Source organism: Talpa europaea (genome assembly GCF_964194135.1).
Source record: "Talpa europaea genome assembly, chromosome: 15".
NCBI lineage: Eukaryota > Metazoa > Chordata > Mammalia > Eulipotyphla > Talpidae > Talpa > Talpa europaea.
In genome coordinates this window covers 62270972-62297380 of record NC_140083.1, presented here as the reverse complement: position 1 = coordinate 62297380, position 26409 = coordinate 62270972, and the positions used below count along the sequence as shown (strand labels likewise).

Here is a 26409-nt window from a genome sequence, read left to right as displayed (position 1 = left end):
GTGGCTCAAGGGGTTAAGACACAATCTATGAAGCTGTCCGCAGCCACTGCAGCACGAGTTCAATCCCCGGCCAGGGAACTACCCACATGGCACAGCAGACCTCTCCTGTCTCGCCTGCTGCTCCCCTCAGCAGTGAATTTTAGTCAGTCTGACTGTTCTGTTCTCACTCTGTCTCTGGTGAATCCTCTCACCCCCCACACCTCTGGCCTGTACCCCAGTTCTTGTATGAATAAATAAATCTTTATAAAAAATAAAAAAAAATCAAATCCAGTATTTAGCAGACAAAATGAATAGTTCTGAAAATGACAATGAATAGGAATTTCTGATTAATAGAATGCCAGATTTCTTGTATCTTTTGTGTGTTTTTTTTGCAGAGTCCTTATGTTGTAGAATACTTCTGTGGGCTGTTTGTTTTTTAATCAAACGTTTATTGACTTTCTATGTAACAAACACTGAACTTTACCCTAAGGATTTTACTTCCCATGTTGGTCTCATCATGTTTTACTGCTTCATTTTATGTCTCAAGCAAACTGAGACCTAATATATGAAGTGCTGTCACCCATATGATGGGAGGCAGAGGTTGGTATCAAGAATTCTTTATTTTTCCTTTTTAATTAGCTGGTTTATATATATTTTTTCATACTCTCCTTAACAAAATACTAACAGTAGAGCTTACATTTTAACAGGTAATTTCCAAAAATGGAAACTTTTTCTTGACTTTTTTTTTTTTTTTTTTTTTTTGCTTATAGTGTGAAATAGAAGCATGAAATCTTTCAGCCATTCACAGCAGGGCTGTAGGGAGGCTGGCTGCACCAGCCTTCCAATAATTTTTCACCTTTCAGCCTCCCCAAATAAACGTGCTAAGTAAAATCCCGGTGCTTGCTGTGTAAACCAGTTTCCAGTCCCGTTCCCACCTCTGCATCCTGCTCTATCCCTGCCCTCCCAGCAAAGATGGTCCCAGGAGCCTCGTGGGGGTGGTAAACACTGTTTACTGAAACCCCCACTCCTGGTGCATTTGACTCACAAGCAGGTTCTCAGAAGGGAGTTTGCAGCAAAATGTGTGCAGATGACAGTGAGTGCTCAACTTTCTAAGCTATTTCCATAGAAACGACCACAAAGCCACAAATAATGGGCTGTGGGAAGCAGCGTAGAGAACAGTGGTTCTAAAAGTTTAGGGAAGTCCCTGGAAAGATGGAGACATGATCCACTCAAGAACATGGGAGGAGACGTGCTCCCTGGCAGGTGGGAAGCGGCTGTGACTGCTTGTTTTTCATGAGTGAGACTCAGGCACATTTAGAACTTTTTTTTTCTTTTTTAACTAAAAAGGTAGCTGAAATTTCTCTTTGCTCTCAATTTTTTTAAACTCCTGAAAACAATAATTCTACAGCACTGGCTTACAGAGAGCCAGGAATGCCAGCCTTGTCCCCTCCATTCACTTTGTGCTGTTTCCTCTGTTCTAGGTGTTTACAGCTTCTGTGTACCTGGCCAGGGCTTCTCCTTCCTACTTCTTCTTTAAATTTTTATTTTTATTTATATATTTTTTACATCATTGTTCATTTTTAAACAATGTTTCCTCCCCCCACCCCCAGGTGTAGTCCCCATAGAATTTCCTTCACCAATGTGCCCATGCATCATCACCATCACCTTCCCTGTGCTCCTCCCTCCCCTGCAGGATATCTCTGTTTTATAATTGTCTGTTGTGTTGTATTTTGTGTTGTTGTTATTTTTTCCCCCTGATGTGTTATTTGGTTCCCCTGTATTCCTCCTATAAGTGAAACCATCCGATATTTTTCTTTTTCCTTCTGACTTATTTCACTGAGCATAATTCCTTCTAGCTCCATCCATGTTGCTGCAAGTGGCTAACCCTTCCTGCTTCCTGATGGGCTGTCTTACTGTCTTTTCAGGGAAGAAGAGCCCAGACCTGGGGGAGTATGACCCTCTCACACAGGCGGACAGTGACGAAAGTGAAGATGATCTTGTGTTGAACTTGAACTTGCAACAGAAGAATGGAGGGGTCAAAAATGGCAAGAGTCCTCTGGGGGATGCCCCGGAGCCCGACTCGGATGCCGAGGTCGCAGGGGCTGCAAAGCCACATCTGTCGGAGGTCACCACGGAGGGGTACCCCTCAGAACCCCTGGGGGGCCTGGAGCAGAAGGCAGCCTCCTCTGTTGCCTCCTATGCACGCACCTCTCTCTTCCTGCTGACGGTGGTGATCGCCATGATCCTGGTGCTCGTCTGTGCTTTTCTGATCCCCTGCCCCCCTAGGGACCTGCATAGCACTTGGAGTCGCCACTTGGGCCCCCAAGGAGGTAAGTGGCAGGATTTTCACTCCCATTTCTCTCAGACGCCATCATTACATATTAATTCTGTAAAACTTCTGATTATGTAAAAGTCTCCTCCGGTTCTTTAAAATAAATTTGTGTTCTATGGTATTTCCCTCCCTGTGTGTGTGGTGGTGGTTAGGGGACTGAGATTAGAAATGCAGCAAAAAGATGGGTGGGTGCAACTCCAGAAGCTTGGGAAGATCACTCCCTGTTAGTTTTTTGGCCTTGGTCTTGATTAGATGCAAACAGGATGGAGCACTGTTTGCTGGAATCTGCTAAGCAGCCCACAGTGAATCAGGGGAGTGCAGAGCTGTGGGAAAGCCATTTTCAGAGAAGAGTGAAGCTCAGGCCTGGCCAGTCCAGAGGCCAGTGGCTGGTAGGACCCCCAGCACTCCTGATGATAGATGATAGCCAGACCTAGATTTGAAAGGAAATTGGCTGAATTTGAATTTTAAAATAATTTCATTTCAAGCAAAAGAGAATTGCTTTCCTGCAGCAACTTTTCTTTCTTGCGCTGATGGTTAGGGTAGTTTAAAGATGATTTTGTCCTACTTTGGAGCAGGTTTCTTTAAAGTAGCTTACACTGGGTCAAGAATAAGAATTGTGTCTGAACTCAGTGCTGAGAGGTCCTGTCTCTTGTCAGCAGGTTAGACTGAAGGGTTTCAGAACACATCACCCTGAAACAGGCCGCTTTGGCATATGATTATTTGGGGTTAAAGGCACTTGAGGAAGAGCAGATGCAAAAAGGACTCTGCCTTTCAGTTCTTGCTGAAATTGGGAGATGAAACTGCTAGGGGGAAGGTGGCCTCTCTATATGGGAGGAAGCTGGTCATCTGTGCATCGGGTTTGAGGCCAAGAGAAATCTGTGCAAACCCACATTGTTAAAATGACCTCTCTTCCTTTAGGCTCCTCATCTGTTTTGATTACATAGTTAAACCTAGTTTATAAGCACCTGGGCCTGGCCTCTTATTTGGGCCTGCATTTTCTATGGGGACTCCCATGTACACGTTCAATTTTATTCAATAAAACTTGAATCCTTTCTCTTGGTCATCTGCCTTATCACAGTCCCAGCTAGAAATCCTAAGAGGGAGTTTCCAAAGAGAAAATTTCCCTTCCCAGATCCTTATATTACCTTGATCTAGAAATATTTTCCCTGCCACTCCTCTGATTCTGGTTGACTTAGCTTCTGATGTGTGCTGAGTTCATATTTCTACTTCATCTTTAGGCAGAAATGGGTGGCTGCAGCATATGATACATATGGGCTTATCATGAGCAATAGCTCTCCCCCTCTTCCTTGCTTTTTGACTTTTCTAAGTGAGATATTATACAATTTATCTACAGTATAAAGAATAACAATTTGTTAGTGTGGCCACGTCCCAGTTTAAGAATTAGGATGCTATAAAGACATAGCCCCCCAGTCCTGTCCCCTATGCTCTCCAAAGGACTCCACAGTCCTGAGTTTGGGTTGATTGTGCCTCTTTTTGTCTTTAAAATTTTAACCATAGAGCTCTCAATCATACATTCTTTAATTTTGCCCACTTTTGAATATTATATATATCATAGTCTTCTGTGACTAGCTTTTTTAAAACATATTTTTTAAAATACTATTTTTGAGGTTCATCCATAGCTGGACTTTATTCATTTTCATCTCTTTGTGGTGTGACTATCCATGATTTAACCATCATGGTAAACATTAGGCAGCTTCCATTTCCAAAAAGAGAAATAATGCTGTGATGAAGAGTCCTGTAAGGAAAAGGCTGTAAGAATTTCTTAAGGGCATAAACCTCGGCATGAAGCTGCTGCCTCATCGGATGTATGCCTGTTGAGGACTAGCAGTTTCTGTTCAGTTGTTTTCTGCTGGCCCGATGTGAGTTTTCTTCAAAGCTTGCAGGCATCCTCTGACTCGACTCTGTGTGTGTGTGTGTGTGTGTGTGTGTGTGTGTGTGAGAGAGAGAGAGAGAGAGAGAGAGAGAGAGAGAGAGAGAGAGAGAGTGTGTGTGACACTAGCTACCTTGTCACTGACAGGTGGAAGTCCAGGCTCCTGCTAGGCCTCTGCTGCCACCACCCTGCGGGAGTGGGAGGTGGGGTGTGGGAAAGCCGCCTCATTCTTTCTGGGTTGGGGCTACAACTGTAGCATCTTGTATGTGGAGGGCCTCCTGCCAGGTTGTGGGGGTTGGGGGGCACCCTGCCTCCCTACCTTGCTTTCTCTGATTCTGGTGGGGGAGAAAGGGTGCCTGTCATAGCCTGGTGAGAGTGGAGGTCTAGGCCCCCCTCTTGGCCTTTGCCATGGAATGGGGCCACGGTGTCATCCATAGTGTTTGGTTGGTGCAGAGCAGTTATTCTCTAAAGCCTTTCTGTCTGGCTAGGCCATGCCCTTCCCAGCCCTTTGACTAGAGGCCCAGCTTTTCTTGGGGCTTTTTTTGTTTTTTATCTATTCCTGTGGGCATTTCTGGCTTGTCAGTGTCTCCGATATCCTATCTCAGATACATGGAACAAAAAAACACCAAGGGAGTCCCTACCTTGTCATTCCTGGGGTCTCATGGTCCCTAGTTGGCCTGCCTCTTTCTTCCACCTTTAAGAGTCTTCTCTTTGTTTTGTATACATGGCAGCTCGCCAGCTGTTCCTAGTGTGGGAACTGGCCCGGCTGTCTACTCCACCTTATCAAGGGGCCGCACGTTTGCCTACTCTCTATGGTGGTGCTGCAGTGCTCCGCGTCCACCCCCTTTCTAACCTGGAGTGGAGCACTGGTTTGGGGGAACTTGCTCAGGACTTTCTTTTTTCAATATGTCATCAGGCGGGGACCTGTCTCCACTGGAATTGGCCGATGTGAACGGAGACGGCCTGCGCGACGTGCTTCTCTCCTTTGTGACCTCAAGGAATGGGAGCGCTATTGGTAAGAGCCGTGTCTTGGGGTGACTACAGGAGAAGCTCCTTGATGGAGGGGCAGTCGGCTCCGAGGTACCCTGTAGAAAAGGGTCTGCAGTGAATCCAGGCCTGCATGATAAGCCCGATGAGAGAGCGCCTGCAAATCAACCTCATTTCAAGAAATCAGTGAGCAGCATTGCTGGCAGGAATTTTTAGTGGTCAGGGAGGCAGGTGAGGAAGCTGCGATTGAGAGAGGAAGTGACTTGCCCGCACACCTGCAGTGAACATTGGGTATCTTAGGCTTCTTGAGCCTGGTCCTGGTGAATTTTCCATTGCCTCTTAAGTTAAAATTCATTGACTCTGTCCTTCCCCGCTCACCCTAGCCGAGAGCTTAATGTTCACACATACCTCACACATGTACATCGGGGCTGGCTGTTTTCCTCTGTCTCCACTCTCCATCCTGTTCTGGGAGGTTGACCTGTGTGGTTTATGTTAACAGGCTCCCTCGCTTATGGAGTTCAGTTGGGTTTGGCCAGTGGGGAGCAGAGGCAAGAAACTGGAGGAGAGGAGGGGCGAGGGGTGGGTCCTTATTCCCGCTGGCTGGCTACACCCTGGGCACCAGTCACTGCTCCTGTCGAGGTTGTCCTCTCGCAGGACCCTCTTTTCCTCCTCTGTCCCTTTGGGCCTGGGAGTGGTAGTAGTTCCAAGGGACTACATGTCCGTTGTGATTTCTTTATACCCTGAGTAGTCTTTGTAAATAGTCTCTTTATTAAACCTTCCACAAGCTAATGAGGCAAAAGAAAGAGTGTGGTATTTTCAGCACAGGTCCATGGGGTTTGGGGTTTGTCCTGCAGCCTCCATTAAAGTACATTCGAATTGCAGTCTGTGAATGGATACAGGAACTTCAGTTTGAGGATGAGAACACCTGCTTTTTAGTTATTCAGGTCCTGGAATGAACATCTAGCTATGTTTTAGAGAATTCTGAGGCTGCAACGTCTCTGATGTTATTAGAAATACCTTTCTGGTGCTGGTGCAGTATGTAGAAGCAGCTTGGGGATAGGTCTGTTATAGAGAAATCTCCACCCAGAAATTGACTTATATGCAACTGGACCTTAGTTACTTTTTTTTTCTTCCCTGCCTGTGACTCATTAGCCTTTGGAATAAAAACTTTCCCCATCCACTTTTAAAGTTAGAGCTATTTTAGTCATTTGGTATTTTACATGATTTGCTGTGTAACAGAACTCATTATGGCAAGGCCATGGGGTAGGACACAAGATGGACCAGCACAGATTATAAAAATGATAGCTAACATCTGGTGCTTTCTATATGATGTGCACTGTTGTAATACTGTTATGAACCACTTTATCTGCAGATCCTATGAGGCAGACTAATATTATTATCCCCTTTTGCAGATGTGGAAAAAGACATGATGCCCAAAGTCCCACAGATGGTAAATAGCAGAGCTATTTACTCCCAGGACCCAAGTCCTGGGAGTCTGACTCTCAAGGTCATGTCCTTGACATTTTGTCAGTCCACTGTGCCCATAACCCTAGCCAGTGGATTCAAATCTATACCACCGAGAATAGGAAGGATTGTTTTTTATTTGTGCGTTTATTCTTCCATTCATTCAATGGTCATGTGACGAAGGTCTGCTGTGCAGCTTCCTAGAGCTGGGCTGTTACATTGAGCTAAACCGGATGTGTGGGGAAGGGAGAGTCAGCACCACCTGGCAAAAGATGAGTCAGAGGATTGATAAGGAGTCAAGGTCCCTCACGGAGGAAGCACAGCCCAGGACGTTTAATCAGAGCTTCCCTGGGAGTCTGGAAGGTTACCTTTGTTAACTGTGGGTTGTCCTGAGTATCGTTGATTTTGGCAACAAGGTCTGAAACAGACAACCAGTTTGTCACTTGTGTATTTAGTTGGCAGCACTGAGGAATAGATACATTGAGGCTCTAAAACCTACATTTCCTGAACCTCCTTGGTCTTTGCTGGAAGTGCCATGCATCAGTATCCCTCTCCTGACAGTGGATGTAAAACTGGCAGAGGATGAAGTTATACTGACAAGTTAATTAAATGACACAAAGGATTATTTATTGAAGAGGTGTTATTCTAATCCTTTACCTGCTATGCTTGGATATAGGTGCTAAGTTTTCCTATTTTCTCTAAACTGGGGCCAAATCATCCGATTCTGTTCCACTCTGGACCAGAAAGACCTGCTGATCTTTGCTAAGTATAATCGTCAGGTTTATTTTTAAAAATAATTGCTTTTCTGCCCGCAGGGAGATTTGCTAGTGAAGTGTTCAGGTCTTTTGCTCCCTCTCTGCACACATCCTAGACCAGTCTTGCTTTTCTGAGCAGGCCTTTCCTCCTGCTTTGCTTGTTCTCAGCAATCACTTTCCCCTTGTCTTGATTTTGCTCCTGTCTTCTGTTCTGCAAGCAATTGTTAATCATTGCCATATGTGCTAGGTGCCCTGAAAAACACTGATGATATAGAATGAAAGCTACTGTCTTTATCCTGAAGGCTGTCCCTATTTAGTGAGGCTGAGTGACTGCTTGGAAACGATGTCAAGGTTGCTGTGGAGGTCCACAGCACAGGGTCTTCCATGAGAGCTGTGTTCACAGAACAGCTGTGACAGGTACTCTTTTCAGACCTTGTTGCCAGAAACACAGAAGGGAGCTGAATGCACAGGTGTGAGCTGCTGCCTTACACCGTTTACTTCGGCGGCTTCCCAGCCTGCAGCTCACCCCTACTGCTCATCCCCTCTCCCTCCTCTTCTTTCCTGTCTCTCTCGTATTCTTAGGTGCCCCGAGGCCAGCTGCTCTGCTCGTGTGCCTGTCGGGGATGAATGGCAGCACGCTCTGGTCCAGTCCCCTCCCTGAGGAGGCCCGCCATATCACATGTTTGGATCTGATGCCAGGAAGCAGTGCTGAAACCATCTGCCTTGTGACAGGGACACAAAAGATGCTCAGTGCATTCAATGCGACATCAGGTAAAGGTCACTGCCACAAAGGCTGTCAGCTACAGTGAGCCCTCATCACCATCATGACAATCTGGTGGGGAAAGGACCTTTCTCCCCTTTCTCGGTGGGAAGTCTGATTTGTTACTCTGGAAGGTGGATTTAAGGGAAATAAGGGAAAGGGTTTGAGTACATTGAATAATACATCTATAGTTCAACCTGTTTGGTAATAAGATGGGGCTAAACTGAGTTATCCAAAGGGAAACCAGGTTTGTAAATAGTGTCCCTACTGTTTGTAAATAGTGAGGCCTTAGGTTTGTAAACAGTGTCCCTGTTGTTCTTAGTACTAAGGCAGCTAAGGCTTGTCTCTTCCTAGTTGATCTGCGTGGTGTCCATATGAAAACTTGGCTGTTACTAAAACATGTCAGTGAAGAAACTGAGGTCTGTGGAGTCATATTGATTGGACCTTGACTTACTGCATTTAGACATGCATGACCGAAGGAATGAAAAAGAATCCAGTATACTGAATGCTTCATCCAGAATTGTACATATCCTGCCATATGCTTGATAATACCTTGCTCTGTGGCCTCAAGTGAAGTTGAAGAAAGATCATTCTTTCTAGCTTTAGATTTTGGAGTTTGGCAATGTGGTGCTTTGGAGGTGAATTAACTCAAGAAGTGAAGTCATCTTGAAAACCTCCCATGATTTCTCTACTCGTGGGAACATATGTTAGAAGGAAAGTGAATTGGATTTTGGTTGGCTGCCCTTCTGTGGCCCTTTGATCTTTGTGATAATCTCTAACAGATCAATTGCTCTGCCCGAGACAAGTAGGCTCCTGTTTCTTGGAAAGACTTCAGCACCTCTATTCTATCTAAAACAATCTAGATGTGAAGTTATTTCATGGGTTTGTTTTTGTTACCCAGATATGTGAGGATTTCAGTTCACACTCCCTGCCCCTTTCTCCTCAGTAAGATAAAAACTAAAGGAAAAAGTCAGTAGGGGTTGCTGTCATTCAGCATTGCACCTGCCCTTTGCAGAGGCAGAAAGGTGTAACTGTGTAAGCCTGTTGTCCTTCCCTAGGGAAAGTCATTTGGACTTTAAACTCAAACTACTTATCCAACGGTACCCTGGCTGCCCCAGGTGTGGTGCTGCCTGACGTGGATGAAGACGGCGTTCGAGACCTTGTGGTTCTGGCCATTGGGGACTCACAGGTATGCTCTTTGTGGAGTAGTTCTTGTTTCTTATAGGGAAGCTTCAACTCCAGTTATCCCAGCTCCTCGTACAGTTATAAATGCTGCTTGAAACCTTATTATAAGCACTTCAGTTTAAGTCAGTTCTCTTCATGACATTAAATAAATAAATTACCATCACAAACCCATCTTCTTGGCTGGTTTGATTCCATTGACTGGCAGGGTAGAACTTTGGAGCCAGGTGGGTATATGCTTGAATTTCTGCTCTGCCTCATGTAGCTTTGTGGCCTCGTGCAAACCCCGGCACCTGGTTCTTCTTTGTAAAATGGAAATGTGGTATCTACTGGCGGGATTGTTCTAGAAGTTAGAGCTAATGTGTTTTAAGTGCCTAGAGTAATGCCTATTTTTTTTTTTACCATGTGTGTATTTTTAGTTCTACTTTATTATATATATATATTTAACTTTAAATTCAATCATGAACAATTAAAATGATAGAAAGTTTATGAAATATATATAGAAAAAATTATAGTTGAAACAAGTCATAACAATGAAGAAAGGAGAGTCATAGTTTAGACTTTGAGTCTCATACAGGCTTCTCAAGGATGTTTTGCTGCAGCCCCCATACACTGAAACTAGTTATTTCTGTGCACAGATAATAGTAGTTTTCCCCTAAATCACAGGAAAGGATACACTCATGAACAAAATTATCTCCATCTTAACGTTTTTATTGCTGAAGTTTTTCTCCATGCTCTGTGAAAGCTTTTCTAAGACTTTCTCTTAGACTGCCTGGTGTGAGTTGGCCTGGAAATGCTTGTGGACAAAAGAAATGAACAATTGGCAAAGAATATTTGTGGGAACATGTGGATAAAGATCATTTTGCCACATTTGATAGCTTATTTAGAATTTTAAAAGACCCTGTGTTTGCTGTTTTGCTTTTTGCAATGCCTACATAGAGTAGAATTATAAAACCTGCCAATATAATGCTTTAGAATAGAATTAAACCTATCAATGTCTTATGGTTTTCTGCTAAGAGCAGCACACGCTAACTCAAGGTGCCCCACACTCACTAGTGTTGAGGAGTACTGCTCTCAGACACCGGGAGACCCCCCTTTAGGTTTGTGAGATTAGAGAAGATACATAATGAGGCATATCAGTGTTTAGGGTATTTTCTGTAAGTTTTTCTTCATCTCTTTGGTCTCAAAGTAGACCTGAACCATGACTTCAGCCATTATTAGCAGTCTTTTCTATCCCAGTTACTGTGAATGGAGACCTGACTCTATGAAAATTTCGGTGATTCCGTCCATCAGGGTGTGATGATTCCATTCATCCACATGGAAAGTCTGAGGGGGAGGGATTCTATTTAATGGAATTTCCATTAGCAGAAGCCTAACCAGACAAATTATTTATCCTGAAAAATACGCCATCTAGCTTCTTTTCTTTGTGGTTGACGGGACAATCCGTGGAGATTGGGACCCTCTGTAGGGGTCTTTGTTAGAGGAATTGGCTTCTTACCAACTTCTACGTTGTGCCTTTTTTTTTTTTTTTTTTTGTCTCCACCAGAAAATAAAGTCAGTGATTATCTAGCTTGCCTCACAGAATTTAGTCCTTTGCACAATAGTGTACAGATATGGAACAGTTTCCATTTGCCTGAAAAGTGGTAAACTATACTAGACAAATCTTGAAGCTCTGGGTTTAGAGCAGTATCTCCATCTTTGTACTGACCTATTTTGACCTCTCTGTGAACAAAGAACCTGTGGAGCCTGTTACAGTAAGCTGCCAGTGTGGAAAGCTGTCTTCACCAGCAATGAAGCACATTAGGTTTATGAGTTAAAGTGATTATGTTCTTAGAGCTGGGGTGGAGTGGGGTTGGCTGGGAGCTGGTTTGGGATTAGAGGAACTGATCTGTTCTGGAACATTAGTGGAAAGAACCTTGAAAGCCATGTATCACCCTCTCCCTCCATACTATAATGTTGATGCAGTATTCCAGATACACTGGCCCCATTCTCTCCTTAAGGACTCACGCTGATGGGAATAGCACTCATTTGTGAGCCCAGTTCATTTTTGGTCAGCTGTAGAAAATTCTGTTATATTCATGAGAATCTGCTTTCTCATCACTTCCATTCATTAGTCTCCCTTCAGCCCTCAGAGCTACTATGAATGAATTTAAGCCTCTTTCTGTATAAAAGCCCTTTAGCCATTAACCTTGTCCCTTTAAGTCTGTTGCTCACTCTCAGCAATAAATAATCTTCAGTTTCTTACTCTGTTCCTCATGCACCATAAAGTCCAGACCCTTCTCCTCCTTGGTTCCTTTCGCTTTGTGCTCCAGTTTGTCCAGATGTCTTTTAAAATGTCTCACCCATGTCTGAAGACAGTGCTCTGTTTGTATGTAATGAGATATGTCAATGTAAGGAAAAGGTTAGTTCTTTTGATGTAGCCAAAGTTGTAGTTTTCCCAAGAATCACTGTCTGTAATCATTTAAAACACCATTGTTTTAAATAACCAATTAATCAGTGGTCTAATTTCTTCTTCTGTATTTTGACCCATCTTCTAGCCTAAGACTGTTCTCAGTTTTGAGTATATTATACAACATATTCACTACTCTTCTCAGCTTTGTGATAAGCTTGAATTCTGCTCATTCATGTCTTTGATAAGAATGATTAATAGGGGGCCTCCCTGGTGGTGCAAGGGGTTAAGATGCAACCTATGAAGCTATCCGCAGCCACTGCAGCACAAGTTCCATCCCTGGCCAGGGAGCTACCCACATGGCATAGCAGACCTCTCTTGCCTCGCCCGCTGCTCCCCTCAGCAGTGTATTTCAGTCAGTCTGCCTGTTCTGTTCCCCACTATGTCTCTAGTGAATCCTCTCACCCCCCATGCCTCTGGCCTGTACCCCAGTTCTTGTATGCATAAATAAAAAAAAAATGATTACTAGGAATGGGACAATAGAGTGCAGTGACTTCCCACTATAAACCTCACTCTGGGTTGACATCTTTCTCTGGCTACACTGAAAAACATACCACTTTATATGTCCCTTAGGAACTCATGACAATAAACTTTATCTAAAGCTTTACCCATGTAAGTCTATCAGTACAGTCCCCATATTTCCCAACTGGCAGCTCTACAAAGAAAATGCTCTAAAGCAAACAAGGCCTGCAGGCCAAATTTCACCCATGGTTTATTTTTATAAATAAAGTTTTATTGGGCACAATCACGCCTATCCATTTTTGTATTATTTATGGCTTCTTCCACACTAGTCACAGAGTGGCTTGGAAAATCTACAATATTTACCATCTTCACAGACAAAGTTTACTGATCTCTGCTTGAAAGTAAGGTTGATAGTGTCACACCAGACCTTTAATACTATGATAAGAGAGTGCTGCCCACATTGATTTCTGGGGATGAAAGTAGACCCAGAGGTCAGCTGTCCTCTGTTTAACTCTAGCAAGAAATCTGTACTTCTGGAGTCTGCTCAGCAGTGACTCCTATTCAGAGAAACTGCCTGAGGTATCCCTGAAGGTGCCCTTTGCTAGTGTCTGACAAGGACATTTGAAGGTTGATTCACTTCCTTATTTCCAGGGAAGCAGGTTGGGCTTTGTGATTCGACTTTGGGAGAAGGTTCAGTGTTTCTGAACCCCTATCTAGTAAGTAATAGTGATTGTTGGGAGAAATTATTTGATGAGGAAATGATTGGACTTCTATTGATTCAACTACCTTTCTTCATGTCTTCAGCCAGATCTGTGCTTTCTGCTGGTGTCTGGCCGGACAGGGAGTCCAGTGGGCCGACCTGTGAAGTACAACATCGTGGGAGTGGGAAATCTGATTGGCCCTCAGGTTTACATCACCACCAGTGGGGCTGTCTACATCCTGTTTGGCTTTGGTAAGAAGCAAGGCAAGCTTTGCTCCCAGTCCCCATTGGTGTACAGTTAGATAGGACTTGCTGACACCAGGCCTTTTGTCACCTTCTATGGCAGGGGCCTCTCCCTCCCCCTACCCATTGCAGGTTATTAACTCTGCTTTCCCTTGCTGCCTTCTCCAAAGAGATGACTCCTTGTTTAGTCCACTGACTCATTTCCCCACTCACTCCGGGTTGCCCCAGTCAGAAGGAATCGGACCCTTCTGATCAGGTTCCCTGTCTCTTGCTCAGATCTTCACCTGGGAGAGTTCTGTTAAATCCAGCTTCTCAGTGTTGGTTCTTCCTGTGGTGCTAGGAAATATTCAAGCTGTCGCCCTGCGGGACATTTTTGTTCAGGCCCAAAATCGAGACAGCTCACCACCTTCTCTGCAGTTAGAAGAACCAGAATGGGAGAAGCGGAGATCCATCAACCTGTCTGAGCTCATTGACATTTACAGGTAGGGCAGGTGTCTGACCTTGTCACACTGAGATCCTGGTGCCCTGGAGTGTCTGAGTGTGGGTGGGCTGGTGAATATGTGGGTGAGGTTTGGGGAAAGCAGTGCTAGCCTTCATAGCCTATTGTGTGGTCTGGTTAATGGGCGTGAGAATTTTCTGTTCTTGGTAATATAATGTGTTGCTATCTGTGTTGATGACTGAGACCTGTGATCATTTTACAGATAGGTTGTAAGGAAGGGTGTTTACTTAGGGTTCCAAGTGAGATCAGGACAGGATGAGACTGGAGAACCTTTCTTTGGGGAGATAGATTTATTTAAAATAACTGCTTATAAAGCCAAGCTGAAGTATCTGTTAGTATTTTCTCTTGTATCTTTCTGGTAGTTTGAAGCATCATATTGGCAGAAACAAGGCAAACATCCTTGGTTTTTTGTTTTTCCCACTTGTTTATTTCTTTACTAAAAGTGTGTCATTTTACACATTTAACCCCAGGCTGAGTCATCATTGTCTTCATTCTTTTTTACCAGAAGTACAAATCATAGTTGAGCGTTTTATTAAGCAATATCATGTTACTTCGGTGAATTCAACAGATATTAGATTGAATAGTCCCCGTCTTAGAAAGATATTGGGTTGTCAGAAAAGCCATGGTGCATTTTTTGCAACAAAAATTGTAGAAAAAGTATGTCATGACTTTTCTGACAACCCAATAATTCCATGAAGTGTATGGCTCGAGTTGATGCCAAGAGGCATGACTCCTTCAGGCCTCCCTGCAGATCCCCATCTGCCCTCCCTGCCATTACCCCATTGTCCTCAACTCTGTTACCTTTCCCAGACTGCCCTCTGTGAGAGCTCTGCTCTGCAGCACTTCTGTGGGTTCATTTTGAACTTGCAATGCATTTTCTAGGGACAGTTGGTTTCTAAAGGTCCAGAACCAGACTTTTCAATTGGAAAGACAGAGTATCCCAGTTGATAAGAGACGGTGGGGAAAGAATACAAAACTACATACCAACATGGATGGGAACTGCTGCGGCCACTTTGAGGCACGTGAAACCATTCACTCAAAGAATTGTTTGCTTTTCAGTATCTACTGCAGGACTTTCTCCAATAGCTAGGACATAGAACCTGCAAACAACCCAAGTACCCACAGATAAAGGCTTGGATCAATAAGATGTGGTCTGGCCACACAGTGGCATGTTACTCAGCCATAAGGAAAGACATAATGTTGCCATTTATAGCAAAATGAAAGGGTTCAAGGGAATGATGTGGAGCAAAGCAAATCAGAATGACAAAGACAAATATTGGGCATTTACATAGCGATGAGCCATCAAAGCAAAATACTTATAAACACTAGCAGATGCTAGTAAGTGAGGTGAGGTTTCAGAGCCTAAGGAGGTGGAGGAGCCAGAGAAAGGGCCGAAAAGGTACAAAGGATGGTGGTGAGGAAAACAGATTTTATTTTATTTTATTTTTTAAAGATTTATTTATTTATTTATACAAGCACTGGGTACAGTCAGAAGCACAGGAGGGTGAGAGAATTCACCAGAGCCAGAGTGGGGAGCAGAGCAGGCAGAAGGACCGAAGTACACTGCTGAGGGGAGCAGCGGGCGGCGGGAGAGGTCTGCGCGCCATGTGGGACCCTCCTCCAGTGGCCGGGGAGCAGCCGGGGATTAAACTGGTGCTGCAGAGGCTACGGGCAGCTTCGCAACCCAGCACTCTACTGCTGCGCCACCACCGGGGAGGCCCGGAAAACAAATTTTTAAAAAAAAGAACAGTTTATGATACTATTGGCCAAAAGAAGAGAGTATTTGGATATAATTCTTAATAAAAAAATTAAGAGTAAAAGATCGGAATGCAGGGTGGGAAACGAAATCTGGGGGAAGGCACATGTGAATGCTGGATTTAGCTTGGAGAGCTCACAAAAGCCCTGGAAAAGGACAATTAAACAAAACCCAGGTCACTCCTTCACTAAGTGCTCTTGAGTACCTGTTAAATTCTAAATATTAAGTACATAATAGTGAAAAAGAAAAACAAGTATATACAGACATGGGTGAGGAATCTCATCCACACTAGGGACTAACACTGGGGTCTCCTTTGATCAGTGACGGTGTTGAGCTACTCCAGATGGTGAAGGCGCCAGATTCCAACTGCAGCAACCTCCTGATTACAACCACGCAAAGCCTGGTCTTGCTCCGGGGGCAGAATCTCACACCTTGTTGGACATTGAGTCTTCAAGGCCTGCACAGGTTTGTAGTGTACTCCTCCTCACAATTGCTGTTTTGAGCCCCTGCCCTATGTCTAAAAATTGCCCCAAATAATCACTTGATACTTGGGGCCTGTCCACGAGAATGGCGGGGGAGCCCCTTATGCTCCTATTCTTTCTCACCTCACTTGCTTCCTTTGCCTCACTCGCAGCCAGCCTACTCCTGGGTATTTCACGGATGATCAGACGTTAGACTTCCTTCTGCAGATCCAGGATGGAGTTGGGATGAAAAAGGTAAAACTTGGGGGCTCAAATCTATCAGAACAAAAAGTGGATAGATGCTTTGTACCCAGCCTGTGCCAGGTGCTGTAGGAAATAAGAATCTAAAATATAGTTTCTTCCTTTAAAGTACTCCAACTCTGGCAGAATGGGGAGAATGTAAACTCACCATTCAGTGCTACGACTATAGCACTGGAGGCTTTTCTAGCTAACGTCCTTCCCAACTAGGAGTTCATTCTGGATTTCTAACTCACAGTGAGGCATTCGGAGCCTCTGAAGTCCCTTGGTGGGAAATGGTGGGTATAAATAAATGTAATTCTTGGGAACTTAAGATTTCAGAGAAGGTGGGTTATCTAGGGTAGCTGGATTGTTGTGGAAGCCTTTTTGAAGCTCGGAAAAACGAGTGGATGGAGTTGTATTTATATGCAGAAGAGGCAGGACAGCAAGACCAGAGCCCAGAGCTAGGTGGGTATAGAGGGTTCCCAAGCTGCTGAAGAGGCCTTTCTAATTCTACATGAGGTCACATATTGTAAGAATATAATGATTGGAGAGCAGTTTTCGTTCCCTTGATATTACAGGCAGTTTTTTAAATTCCTTTTGTAATAATTGACTCAGGTTCTTAGTTTGTATGGTGAAATATGTATTTATCTATTGCACACTGTCCCCTGAGAGTGAACGCAGCTCTCGGTCCTTGCCTCTGATGTGTGCAAGTCCCGTGCTGGCTGCACAGGGGCCGTCCGCAGAGACACAGCATCTGTGAAGTCAGGCCAGCTTGTGTGGCTCCTGGTCACGTGGCTCCTGCGTGCACACTGCTGCACCTGGCGGGCTGACCTCTGTAATGGATGGGGTGAGGGCTAGTGCAGGGAGTGGGCTATGTGGGAATGAGTAAGTGCCTCTAAATTGAGAAGGTAATTTGAGTCCGAAGAACAACGCAGGCACACCCGTAGTCACAATTAAAGTTTCAGGGCAACTTACATACAGGAGTTGTCAGCTCCAATCAGGTCTTCTGGGTCGAGGCAGGAGCCACCCCGCCCACCCCGCCAGCGGTCTTCCTATACCCTGCCTGAGTATGTGTGGTCATTGTGTGAGACTAGTGATGCCAGATATCTGGGGGGAATGCCACGAAAGTCTGTTCTGCTAAGATTAATGAATACAGGTTAGTGTACATGAAAGAAACAGTGGAACGTCAGCTGTCTTCCTAGCGTAGGGAAGTTACCCGTTCTAGGCTTGAAGTGGCGTCTGTACAAGATGGAGTCACTCTGGTTTTCCCCCAGGTTCGATTAAGGGAGGCTTCATATTGATCAGGGATTAGGAGCAGAAATTCGAGAGCAGAGGATTGATGAGGGTGGACTGAGGGGTTTCCTACCAGGGAAAGCTGATGGAGGGCTCTGAAGGCATGCTAGGAAACGTGGATTGGAGGCAGTAGGGGTTTTTGGTCACAAGGAGAGGACACAGCCGATAACAAACGTCACTTCAAGGAGAGCCTTCTAGCATTGCTTCTCCGAAAGAAGCAGTATCTGATTGTGCTTGAGATTGTACTTGAAAGGAATTTCAGATAAAGATTGGAATTATCATTGGCATTCTTAGGAGGGTTAAGGAATAAGGGTATATAGTGGGTTCATTAAGAGCTGAGATACTTAGGGTTTCAGAACTGGGTTTAAATCAGGGCCCCCTAATTACTGGTGACTTTGAGCAAATTACATAAATTTGCCTACTAGCAGTTTCTGCATTCTGTAAAACAGGGGTAACAGAAATGACTCACTTCATAGATATATTGTGACAGTCTAGTGAAGAATATGTGTGAATAAAATGTTTGGTGCTGTGTGTCTGGACTTCTCTGCTTCCCAGGATTACCACAGGGATCCTTGCCCTGCTAGCCTGTTTCTCTCTTTAGGTGGCCCTGCTCCTTTTGTGAGGCCAGTCTCAGTGTGGGCAGACAAGGGCAGGACCTGAGACTGAGAGGGAGCGGGAGCTGTGATTGTCACTGCAGCCCCTCCACTGCTGGGGAACAGAGAAGTAGACATGGGGCTGGAGGGATACAGGGGGAGTTTCTTGGGAATTTTGGCAAATGAGAAACTCTAGAAATGAGGTGTGAGGTGTTTGGGATGAAAAGAAATATAAAGGCTACCAGAGATTATCACTCAAATTCCTTCATTACCCTTTGAGAGATGAAACTCAGGAGTGAGTTTTGCCTTTTTGACTTGTGCTCTTTCATTTTCTTATTTTTACTTTTTAAAAATTCAGTGTTTGAAATTATAACAATTTCCAGGTGTGCATTATTGAGAATTAAGTTCACTGTTAAAAGTCCAGTTCTATGCTTCTCCATACCACTGTCCCTTTTTTCCCTTTTCCTTTCCCTTGCAGTAACCATTAGTCAGTCTCACAGTGCCAAGGTTTTGTTTCTTTATGGGCCACATATGAATGAAACCACACAGTGTCTGGTCTTTCTTCATCTCACATTTTTGTGGCAGAATGCTCTCTAGACTCATTCATATTATTGTAAACAGCAGGCTGTATAATATTCCTTTATGCATGTAGACCACCTCTTCTTTACCCATTCGTCAGCCAGCGGGCACTAAGGCTGTTTCCAACTCTTGGCTGTAGTAAATAGTGCTGCAGTGAACATGGGGGTGCAGATACCTCTTTGTGTATTTCTGCTAAATACCCACAAGTGGGATAACTGGATTGAATAGAGGGCTGTGTTCTTTTACATCTAAGGTGGCCGCAGGCCTGAGCTATAGATACAGGTGCAGACATCAGCAGTCAAATGCACATGCTCTCCTCTCAGCACAGCGCAGGGGCCTTAGCATTCACAGAATCAGTATCTCTTAGGTGACTGCCGTGGTGGCAGGCAGGAAAGAGCAGGGGTGAGGTGCTGCTTTGGGCAGCTGGCTTTGGGGCCCCTCTTCATAGTGATTGCTCTGAGGACTGTCATAAGCATGGAACCACCTCATTACTTCCTGTTTCTGAGCCTTCATAGTCTCATCTGTCTAATGAGACGTGGACCAAATGATGTCTCATGTCCTCTTCCCACTCAGATTCTCTAGTTCTTAAAACAATGAACAGTAACAGAGGCTGCAGAAAATTGTGTCCTGTTCTTGAGTTGTTCTTTGAACGCCCAGTTTGTTCAGATCTAGAAAGCTTAATCTGTTACTCTATGTTATATGAATATTTGTGTATGTGCGTGTATGTTTTCTGCCTGTGGCCTTTCTGAAGCTGAGCTGTTCTCACATTCTCTCTGCCTTCTTTTTTGCAGATCATGGTGGTGGACGGGGACTCAGGCTCTGTTGCTTGGAGTTACAGTGTTCCATGTCACATGAAAGAAACCCCTACCACCTCAGCGGTCACCTCCGACCGGAAGTCTGTCTTCCTCTTCTGGGCTGAAGGGCTGTCAGCCGTGTCTCCCAGTACTGTGAGTGAGCCAGGAGGGTCTCTTCACTGTCAAATGGCAGCTATGCGACAGGCAGACTGGGGTCTGGAGGGCTATGTGGCCAGCCAGGGGGTTGTAGGTAGAAACAGAGCAAGCTGGGAGTACCATGCAGGAACCATGCTTGGTCCTGAGCTCTGCTTCCAGCTGCGACCTTTAGGCCTGCAGCATGGAGCTGCCCGCAGCCCCTCGTCATGGGCTAGCAGCCCTGGGACACTAAAGGATAAACATCCTTTCCAGATGTCGGGTCGATATTTTTAGCTGATTCATGTGTGCTGCCACTGATGAGGAGAGAAACAATTATGACTGGTCTGCAGTGGGCCGGGAGCGTTTCATGCAGGTGTGAGGCTGAGCTTCAAGATGAATAAACTGAAGTTGCAGAAATGGGTGGGGGCAGGCATGGCAGAACAGGGAGTGCCATTTACCAGGCCGAGGTTGAGCCTTAACCCGGGGTGTTCATGGGAGAGGAGGTCTGATATGCAGAGGCAGGTGTTACCAAGTCTTTATGCTCCCCACAGCATTTGATTGGGGTTGCAGAGGCTGATGCCACTTATGCTGCCTTCCCAGGAGGAAGTTTGTACTAAGTTTTACTAAGACCCACTCTGACGTAGTGCTATTAAACACATCTTGACAACACCTACTATGTGTAGGCACTTAGTGTTCTTTGTAGCAACTTAAGAATCAACTGGAAGCAGAACCAGTCCTGTGGAGAAGACAGATGGTCCCAGATGACAGAGGAGCCTGAAGGAGGGAAAGTCCTGAATTTATCCACCATGTGCTCTTGGAAAATCACTTAGCTTTTCCAAGTCTCATGCTCTTCATTCATAAGTAGGCGTGCGACAGTAGTCCTTCAATTTGAGGATCAGATTTACTTAAAATCTAAATCAAAGACCCAACTCTGCTATGTCCTGACATGTGGCCTTGGCCAGTTGATCTAATATTTAACTTCCTGGCTTTTTCATTTAATAAAATAAGGGGATTGCACCAGACCACATGACTGTCAAATGTAAGAACATCACTGCAAAGCAAAGGTGTGTTACAAATGCTCTAGTGGAGGTACAAATATGAAGTTTAAATGGCAGCACAAGACGAGGGAGATACCCTGTTTTCTGGGGTGATGAAGGAGCTTTTCATAAAAGGGGTGGTGTGCAAGCCAGGGACATAAGATTGAGAGGTGTCTTAATGTGTGGAGATGGACAGGAGAGGATAGTTAGGCATCTGAGAGGGGAGTTAGACTGGCCAAGGCTAGCGGAGCAGAGTGAAGCGTATTTAGGTAATAATCAGGCCTCCTGAAGCAACAGGTCGGGGGCCAGTAACTCTAGCAGGAGGCTGCAAGGGGCCAGATTTGGCTGGATGGTGTCAGACTTGGTTTCCATGCTGAGGAGTTTGGGTGCCATTCATTGGCAGTGAGGAAGGAGTTTGCCTGTGTTCCAGCACAGATCCTGCCCGTAGGCCTGGCTCTGGGTCCTGAGGTGGTATGCAGAGAGCCTGCTTCAGCTTTGTGACTTGTGGTAGGTGTGAGTGGCAAGCTTTCTGGCTATCTCTCTTCATTTAGTGGGCACCTTCCAGTGCTGATAATGCAAGCAAGGGTGATATCTATCCCTTAGGAGTTCATTTCCTCCATGGGGGAGGCCCAGGTGGGCCCACTTGAGAGTCACTGCCTGACCCCTGGCTGATATTTCCAGTCCTTGCGGACAGCGTGGCAGCCCACGTGTGTGTCCACGAGTGTCACCCCCACTCAATGTCACACATGCAGCCAGCTCCAGGGTGTGTCTACGGGTTGACTCTGACATTCAGGCCGAGGCATTTTTATTTTGCAGTTAATGATTTGCTTCTGCTTGGTCAGTGTTCTGTGCATTTTAGGAAATAAGATTTTTGTCATGGTTAGCCTGAGACTTGCTATTGGCTTTAATATGTAGTGAGAGGAAATGCCTTTGATCACTGCAGTCACACATACAGTTCTGTCTTCACAAAGCCACCTGATCCAGGGGTGGCCTGTGTCCAGTGCTCCCCTTGCAGCACACAGGGAGGGCTCGCCTCCAGACTTTCCTCCTTTCGTCCTTAAAAATCCTTGATAAAGGTAGAGAGCATTTTCTAGCAATAGTGGTTTGAAGGCGGTAGTTTTTTGAGCTCTTTGACGTGGGGCTGCACACAGCCTTGGAGCTGGGCTCAGGTGTTAGCTCTGAGAGGAGGGGGTGATCAGCACTTCTTCCCCTGCTTCTCATCTGAGGACTATTGTGTGTGGGATAAAGCCTCACCTCTGCTCTTTTTGCTTCCCAGGGTCAGGCGGGCACCCTCGGAACCGAGCCACCCGGATTTTACCATCTTTACCTCCTGCATCCAGCTTTCCCCTCCATTCTTCTGGATCTGGCTAATGCTACGGGCACGGTCACAGCTTCGGAGGGTGAGTCCCAGTGCTGGGGCAGGCATGGGTGGGGCAGTGGGCTGTGCAAGGCGGCCAGTGACCAACCAAGGGAGGGATGTCTTTCAGATGACAGAGGCATGTGTGTGCTGGACCACTCCTGTGCACATCCCTGGTGTCTCTGGTGTCCGGGGCCATTGCAGGGGTGCTCCTTCTGGGGGGAGCAGCAGGCTCCCATACTTGGGATCCCTATCCTGTGAACATGCTGAAAGCTGAGGGAAAGTGCTGCCGGGTTCCTAGGGGGCCCTAAAGTGTTGGCATCTTTGCTGGCACTTGCTCAGTTTATTGAGCATCAGCTGCATGCCAGGCCCTGTGCCAGATGCTGGAAAAGCATCCTCTGGGAGCTCAGGATTTGGAATTAACTTTTGAGGGAAATGATGGAGGTAGAACGTTTCTCAGAGCGTTAGTTTAGGATCAGCGGAGACTTTGTTTTCACTATAAAAGTAAACATGGCCCTTGCATGGAAGTGGGAGCCAGGAGAAAAACCAAGGGAACAAAAAAACTCAGCCATAATCTGACCACTCATAACCACTGTGCACATCTTGGAAGGATTCGTCTACTTCACATACGCCTCTAAATAACACGGTGCAGCAAAGCTGGGACCACATATTAGAGACCTGTAATTCAGGAAACCAGGCCCCACAGTCGTAGCCACTGCCGCCCACTAGTCTGGAATCATCTGATGGTCTCCTCAGAGGTGCCTGCCTCTGCTGGCCCGAGGGAGCCTGATGCTCCTGCTGGCGGGAGGGACAACCAAAGCGGCCTTATTTCCTTTCTACAGTCTCTTGCTCTCCGATTACAAACTCATTTACCTGGAAGTTAAAGCTCGTGACTCTTAGTTTATTGGGGTTACATTGGGAAGAAGAGCTGATTTATAATCTGCAGGCACACTTATCTGAGGTGGGAGCCGAGTAGGGAGGTTTTAGCTGATTGAGCTGTTTTTCAGTATTAGCATAGAATATTCCGTGAACACAAAAAATGGAATAATATTATTTGTGTTCCGTGAACACAAATAATGGCAACTAAGAATTGAGACCTTTTTCTGTTATGCCTATTTTAAAGATGACTTAGAGCACCACCAGCCAGGGAAATAGATTATGTGCACCATATCCTGACAGTCTAGCATGTTCAGATTCTCTGGTTTGCTGTGCTACCTTTTTTGCTGAATTCTCATCATTGTTTTTGATTTGGGGTTTCCTTAGACATTGCTTCAGGGACCCAGGTGGATGGGCTGCCTGTGGGCAACTGCTCAGTCACTGCTCTGCACCCACTGCCCAGCTCAGTGCCTGGCATTTGAGAGGGGCTCAGTAGGCTTATTGCAGGAATTAATGGAGTAAATGAATGAGTGTAGTGGCTGAGCCAACCCATTCTCCTGTGAATGGAAGTTTTCTGTCCTTGTTGACTGCTCTTGTTTTTATCCTTCCTCAGTTGGAATTAACGACCTCTGGAAAGATGCCTTTTATGTTACCAGGACAGCAGGGCCAGGCTCCGAAGGCCATCCAGCGCCCCTGGTGGTCAGCAAGCTTAGTCTGCGGTGGGCACTGATGGAGGGCCAAGTGGTCCAGCTAAAGGAGGCCACCCCCAAAATTGGCCGTGGGGAGCTGCGGAGATTCCTCTCCAGGATAAAGTTTGTTGATTTTCCCTACCAGGTGAGGACCTTCTGAATGAGCGATGGGTTCCTGCTGAGGGTTTAGGACACATCCCACCAACTCTGACTTTGCTCTTTAGGAAGAGGGTTTGTGGGTGCTTAGGATCAGCAGTGTTTGCTAGGGGGGCTTCATGACCACTGAGAAGTTGAACCTCAGTTATTTTCAGCTGGGAACATATCTTCTTTCTTGGGTACATATGGAAATGGGGGGAGGGGTCATGGTTTTTATTGTCACAGCAACTGAGGAGGGCAGATGCTGCTGTATTTTCTGGGTGGGGCCTAGTGATGCTAATATCATGCAAGTTGGCTGCTGTTACATAAAGAATTGCCTTGCTTGGGTGCTATGACCACCCCATACTGTTCAGGAGCTTATCATGGAAAGTCTTTGGGTGTTTCCAGAAGGACACTTAGGAATAGAGGGGCTAGCCAGAAGGAATATTCTGACCTTTGGGTTTCTCTAGATGTTTCTCTACCGTGAAAAGAATTAAAGTCACTGATAGCAGCACATTTCCCCCTAGATCTAGTCTGATAGATTCTTCAGTTTCAGAAGAAGTGAATGGAAGAATGGTGTCTCTCTGCCGTCTCTTTGGAGAGAAGGAAGCCTGCAGCAGCCTCGTCCACCACCTCTGCGGATCGCTGCGAGGTGCTTGGGAAAGTGCCCGGGAGTTCTCCACTCATGACAGTGCAGTCCATTTGGCTTGGCTATCTCACCTACCTTTCTGGTCTCCCCGCACTAACCTCCCTGTAGGCACTCTGTGGATAGTTTGGAAATGTGAATAAGTGTTTAAATTTGGTGTGTCTAATTTATGAACTCTTTCTGGGGAATCCCCGTGAAGCCCCACACCTAGGGAGCATTTTGTTCTGCATCATGCCACATGCGTGTATTTTTCAGTGTTGTGGTGTTTAATTCTAGATATGTCCTCAGACAGGGACTTGTCTTGTCCCTTCTGAGGTGCATCTGACTGGTTTACAGAATGTGGGAGATGGAGGAGCCCAGCATTTTCATCTCCTGTCTTAGGTATCCTGGCTCCTCACACTTTGCATCTGTATTGATTTAGTGACCTAAGAATAACCATATTCCTATCCGAAGAGAAGTAGAGGTAAAACAATCCTCCTTTGGCAAAGTCCATGTTCTATGGTGGTTCTTCTGTTGATTATCGGTTGGTCCTTTTTATTGCAGTAACTTCAGAAGTGCTCATGTTCTCCACTTAGAGGCAGGGAGTCAGGCATGCTGGAGGCATCTGCCCTTGTCCCTACTCTGTGCTCTGAGCAGATGTTCCTATCGGGTGTATCCTCCTTCCCTCTCTCTCATTCTCTCTCTCTCTGCTCTTTTTTATTCAGGGATATTTTTGCTTTGCTTGCATGAGAGCAAAGCTGTTTCTGGACTTTTCCTCTTGCTACTTGAGCCTGGTATGCAGCCATTTTCCCTGCACATCTCCTTCCTTATAGAACTTTTGAAGTGTTGTATTTTGGAAAAATTTCTTTGTAAATACTCTTTTATAATTGGTTAAGTTCTTTAGAATGATCTCTAGTGCTTACATCTCCCTTTTTCTATCAAAAATTACTTCTATTGAGTTCTCTGCTGAACTTTCAGGTCTTGTTTATATAGCAGAAAACCCTAAATTAGCTGCTAGAGAGCTGCTTTTCTTCCCCATTTTCCTAGGTCATCCCTGCGGGCAGTGGGTTCTCCCTTTACTTGGGCCTGTATCTTTTTAGTTTGTGTTAATAAAGGGATTTTAGAAAATTTAAGGATTCCAGAATTAGGGATTCCAAATTTAAAGGAATGTATATTGATTGCCCACTGGTAGGCATCATGATGTAATAGGAAGTTGATAAAAAGAGCTCCAGCAGGCTTGTTGCCTGGCCTTGCAGATTGGCTTTGCCAGATTTGGGGGCACCCACCTCCCCTTACCTTAAATCCCTGAAAAATCAGTTTCAGCCCTTCAGGAGAGCCCAGCATATTGTAGCCTTGTGTGTGTATGTGTGTGTGTGTGTGTGTGTGGTGGTGGTGGGGCAATTAGGATCTCCCAAGAGTTTGGGGATTATTCCAGATTCATTTCTAGGACTGGAATCTACCTGGGGAGAAGCACCTAGGATGTAGTTTGGTCTAGTAGAGAATTCTAAGGACTAATTTATAGTTAGGTGAATACCTGAAACTTGGGTAGTGGTCCTGCAGCTTGGCTGAGCCATCTGGGCCTAATCCTGGTTCTCCTGCATGTCCAGGGAAGCCGGCCACTCTAGGCTGGAACCAAATGCAAAGTCGGTTCTTCAAAGCCTGACCTCAGGGAATTGTTCTGAGGGTAAAGACTATTATGCCAGGGAGCCCTAGAAACACTTAAGGGAACCTAGAAGAAAATGATGCTTCTAAATTCTTCAGGGTGTTTTGGCAAATTAACTTCGCATTAACAAGAGGCGTTTGAATCTGTCCTTGCTAAACACGATACAAACTCTGGGTTCCTTGTCTCTTTTGAAATGGGTGCAAATAGTGGCTAAAGACCGAGGAAGCTTCACCTCACCAGCGAGGGTGCTGGCCTTTTGTCAGATTTGTCCCTAAGAAACTTCCTTCTCCTCGTGGACAGTGAGGATAGGCAGTGGTCCTTTCTCTTCCCACTCCCAGCACAAGTTGCCCGTAAAACTACAACAACCACTACTTAGAGGAGTGACTTCTGCAAATGCCAGGGTCTTTCTTTCTCTCCTCCCAGTCTCTCCTCTTCCCTTTCCTTGCACACCCTCCCCTTTCCCTAGAAGGTAC

At 45.4% G+C, this 26409-nt stretch overlaps 1 protein-coding gene across 1 annotated transcript in view; it reads left to right on the top strand.

The window, feature by feature from the left end:
• The window catches only part of FAM234B (family with sequence similarity 234 member B), a gene marked incomplete at both ends in the record, with an annotated part of 32398 nt that extends 8725 nt beyond the window's left edge, over positions 1 to 23673 (top strand). Inside the window, 11 exons of the mRNA XM_084256024.1 lie at positions 1905 to 2309; positions 5119 to 5217; positions 7991 to 8179; positions 9227 to 9357; positions 13066 to 13213; positions 13545 to 13686; positions 15781 to 15924; positions 16094 to 16175; positions 19417 to 19572; positions 21874 to 21991; positions 23438 to 23673. Of these exons, the coding sequence (XP_084112150.1) occupies positions 1905 to 2309; positions 5119 to 5217; positions 7991 to 8179; positions 9227 to 9357; positions 13066 to 13213; positions 13545 to 13686; positions 15781 to 15924; positions 16094 to 16175; positions 19417 to 19572; positions 21874 to 21991; positions 23438 to 23673 (1850 nt within the window). The remainder of the gene's footprint in view (positions 1 to 1904; positions 2310 to 5118; positions 5218 to 7990; positions 8180 to 9226; positions 9358 to 13065; positions 13214 to 13544; positions 13687 to 15780; positions 15925 to 16093; positions 16176 to 19416; positions 19573 to 21873; positions 21992 to 23437) is intronic.
• Positions 23674 to 26409: the final 2736 nt, after the last annotated feature.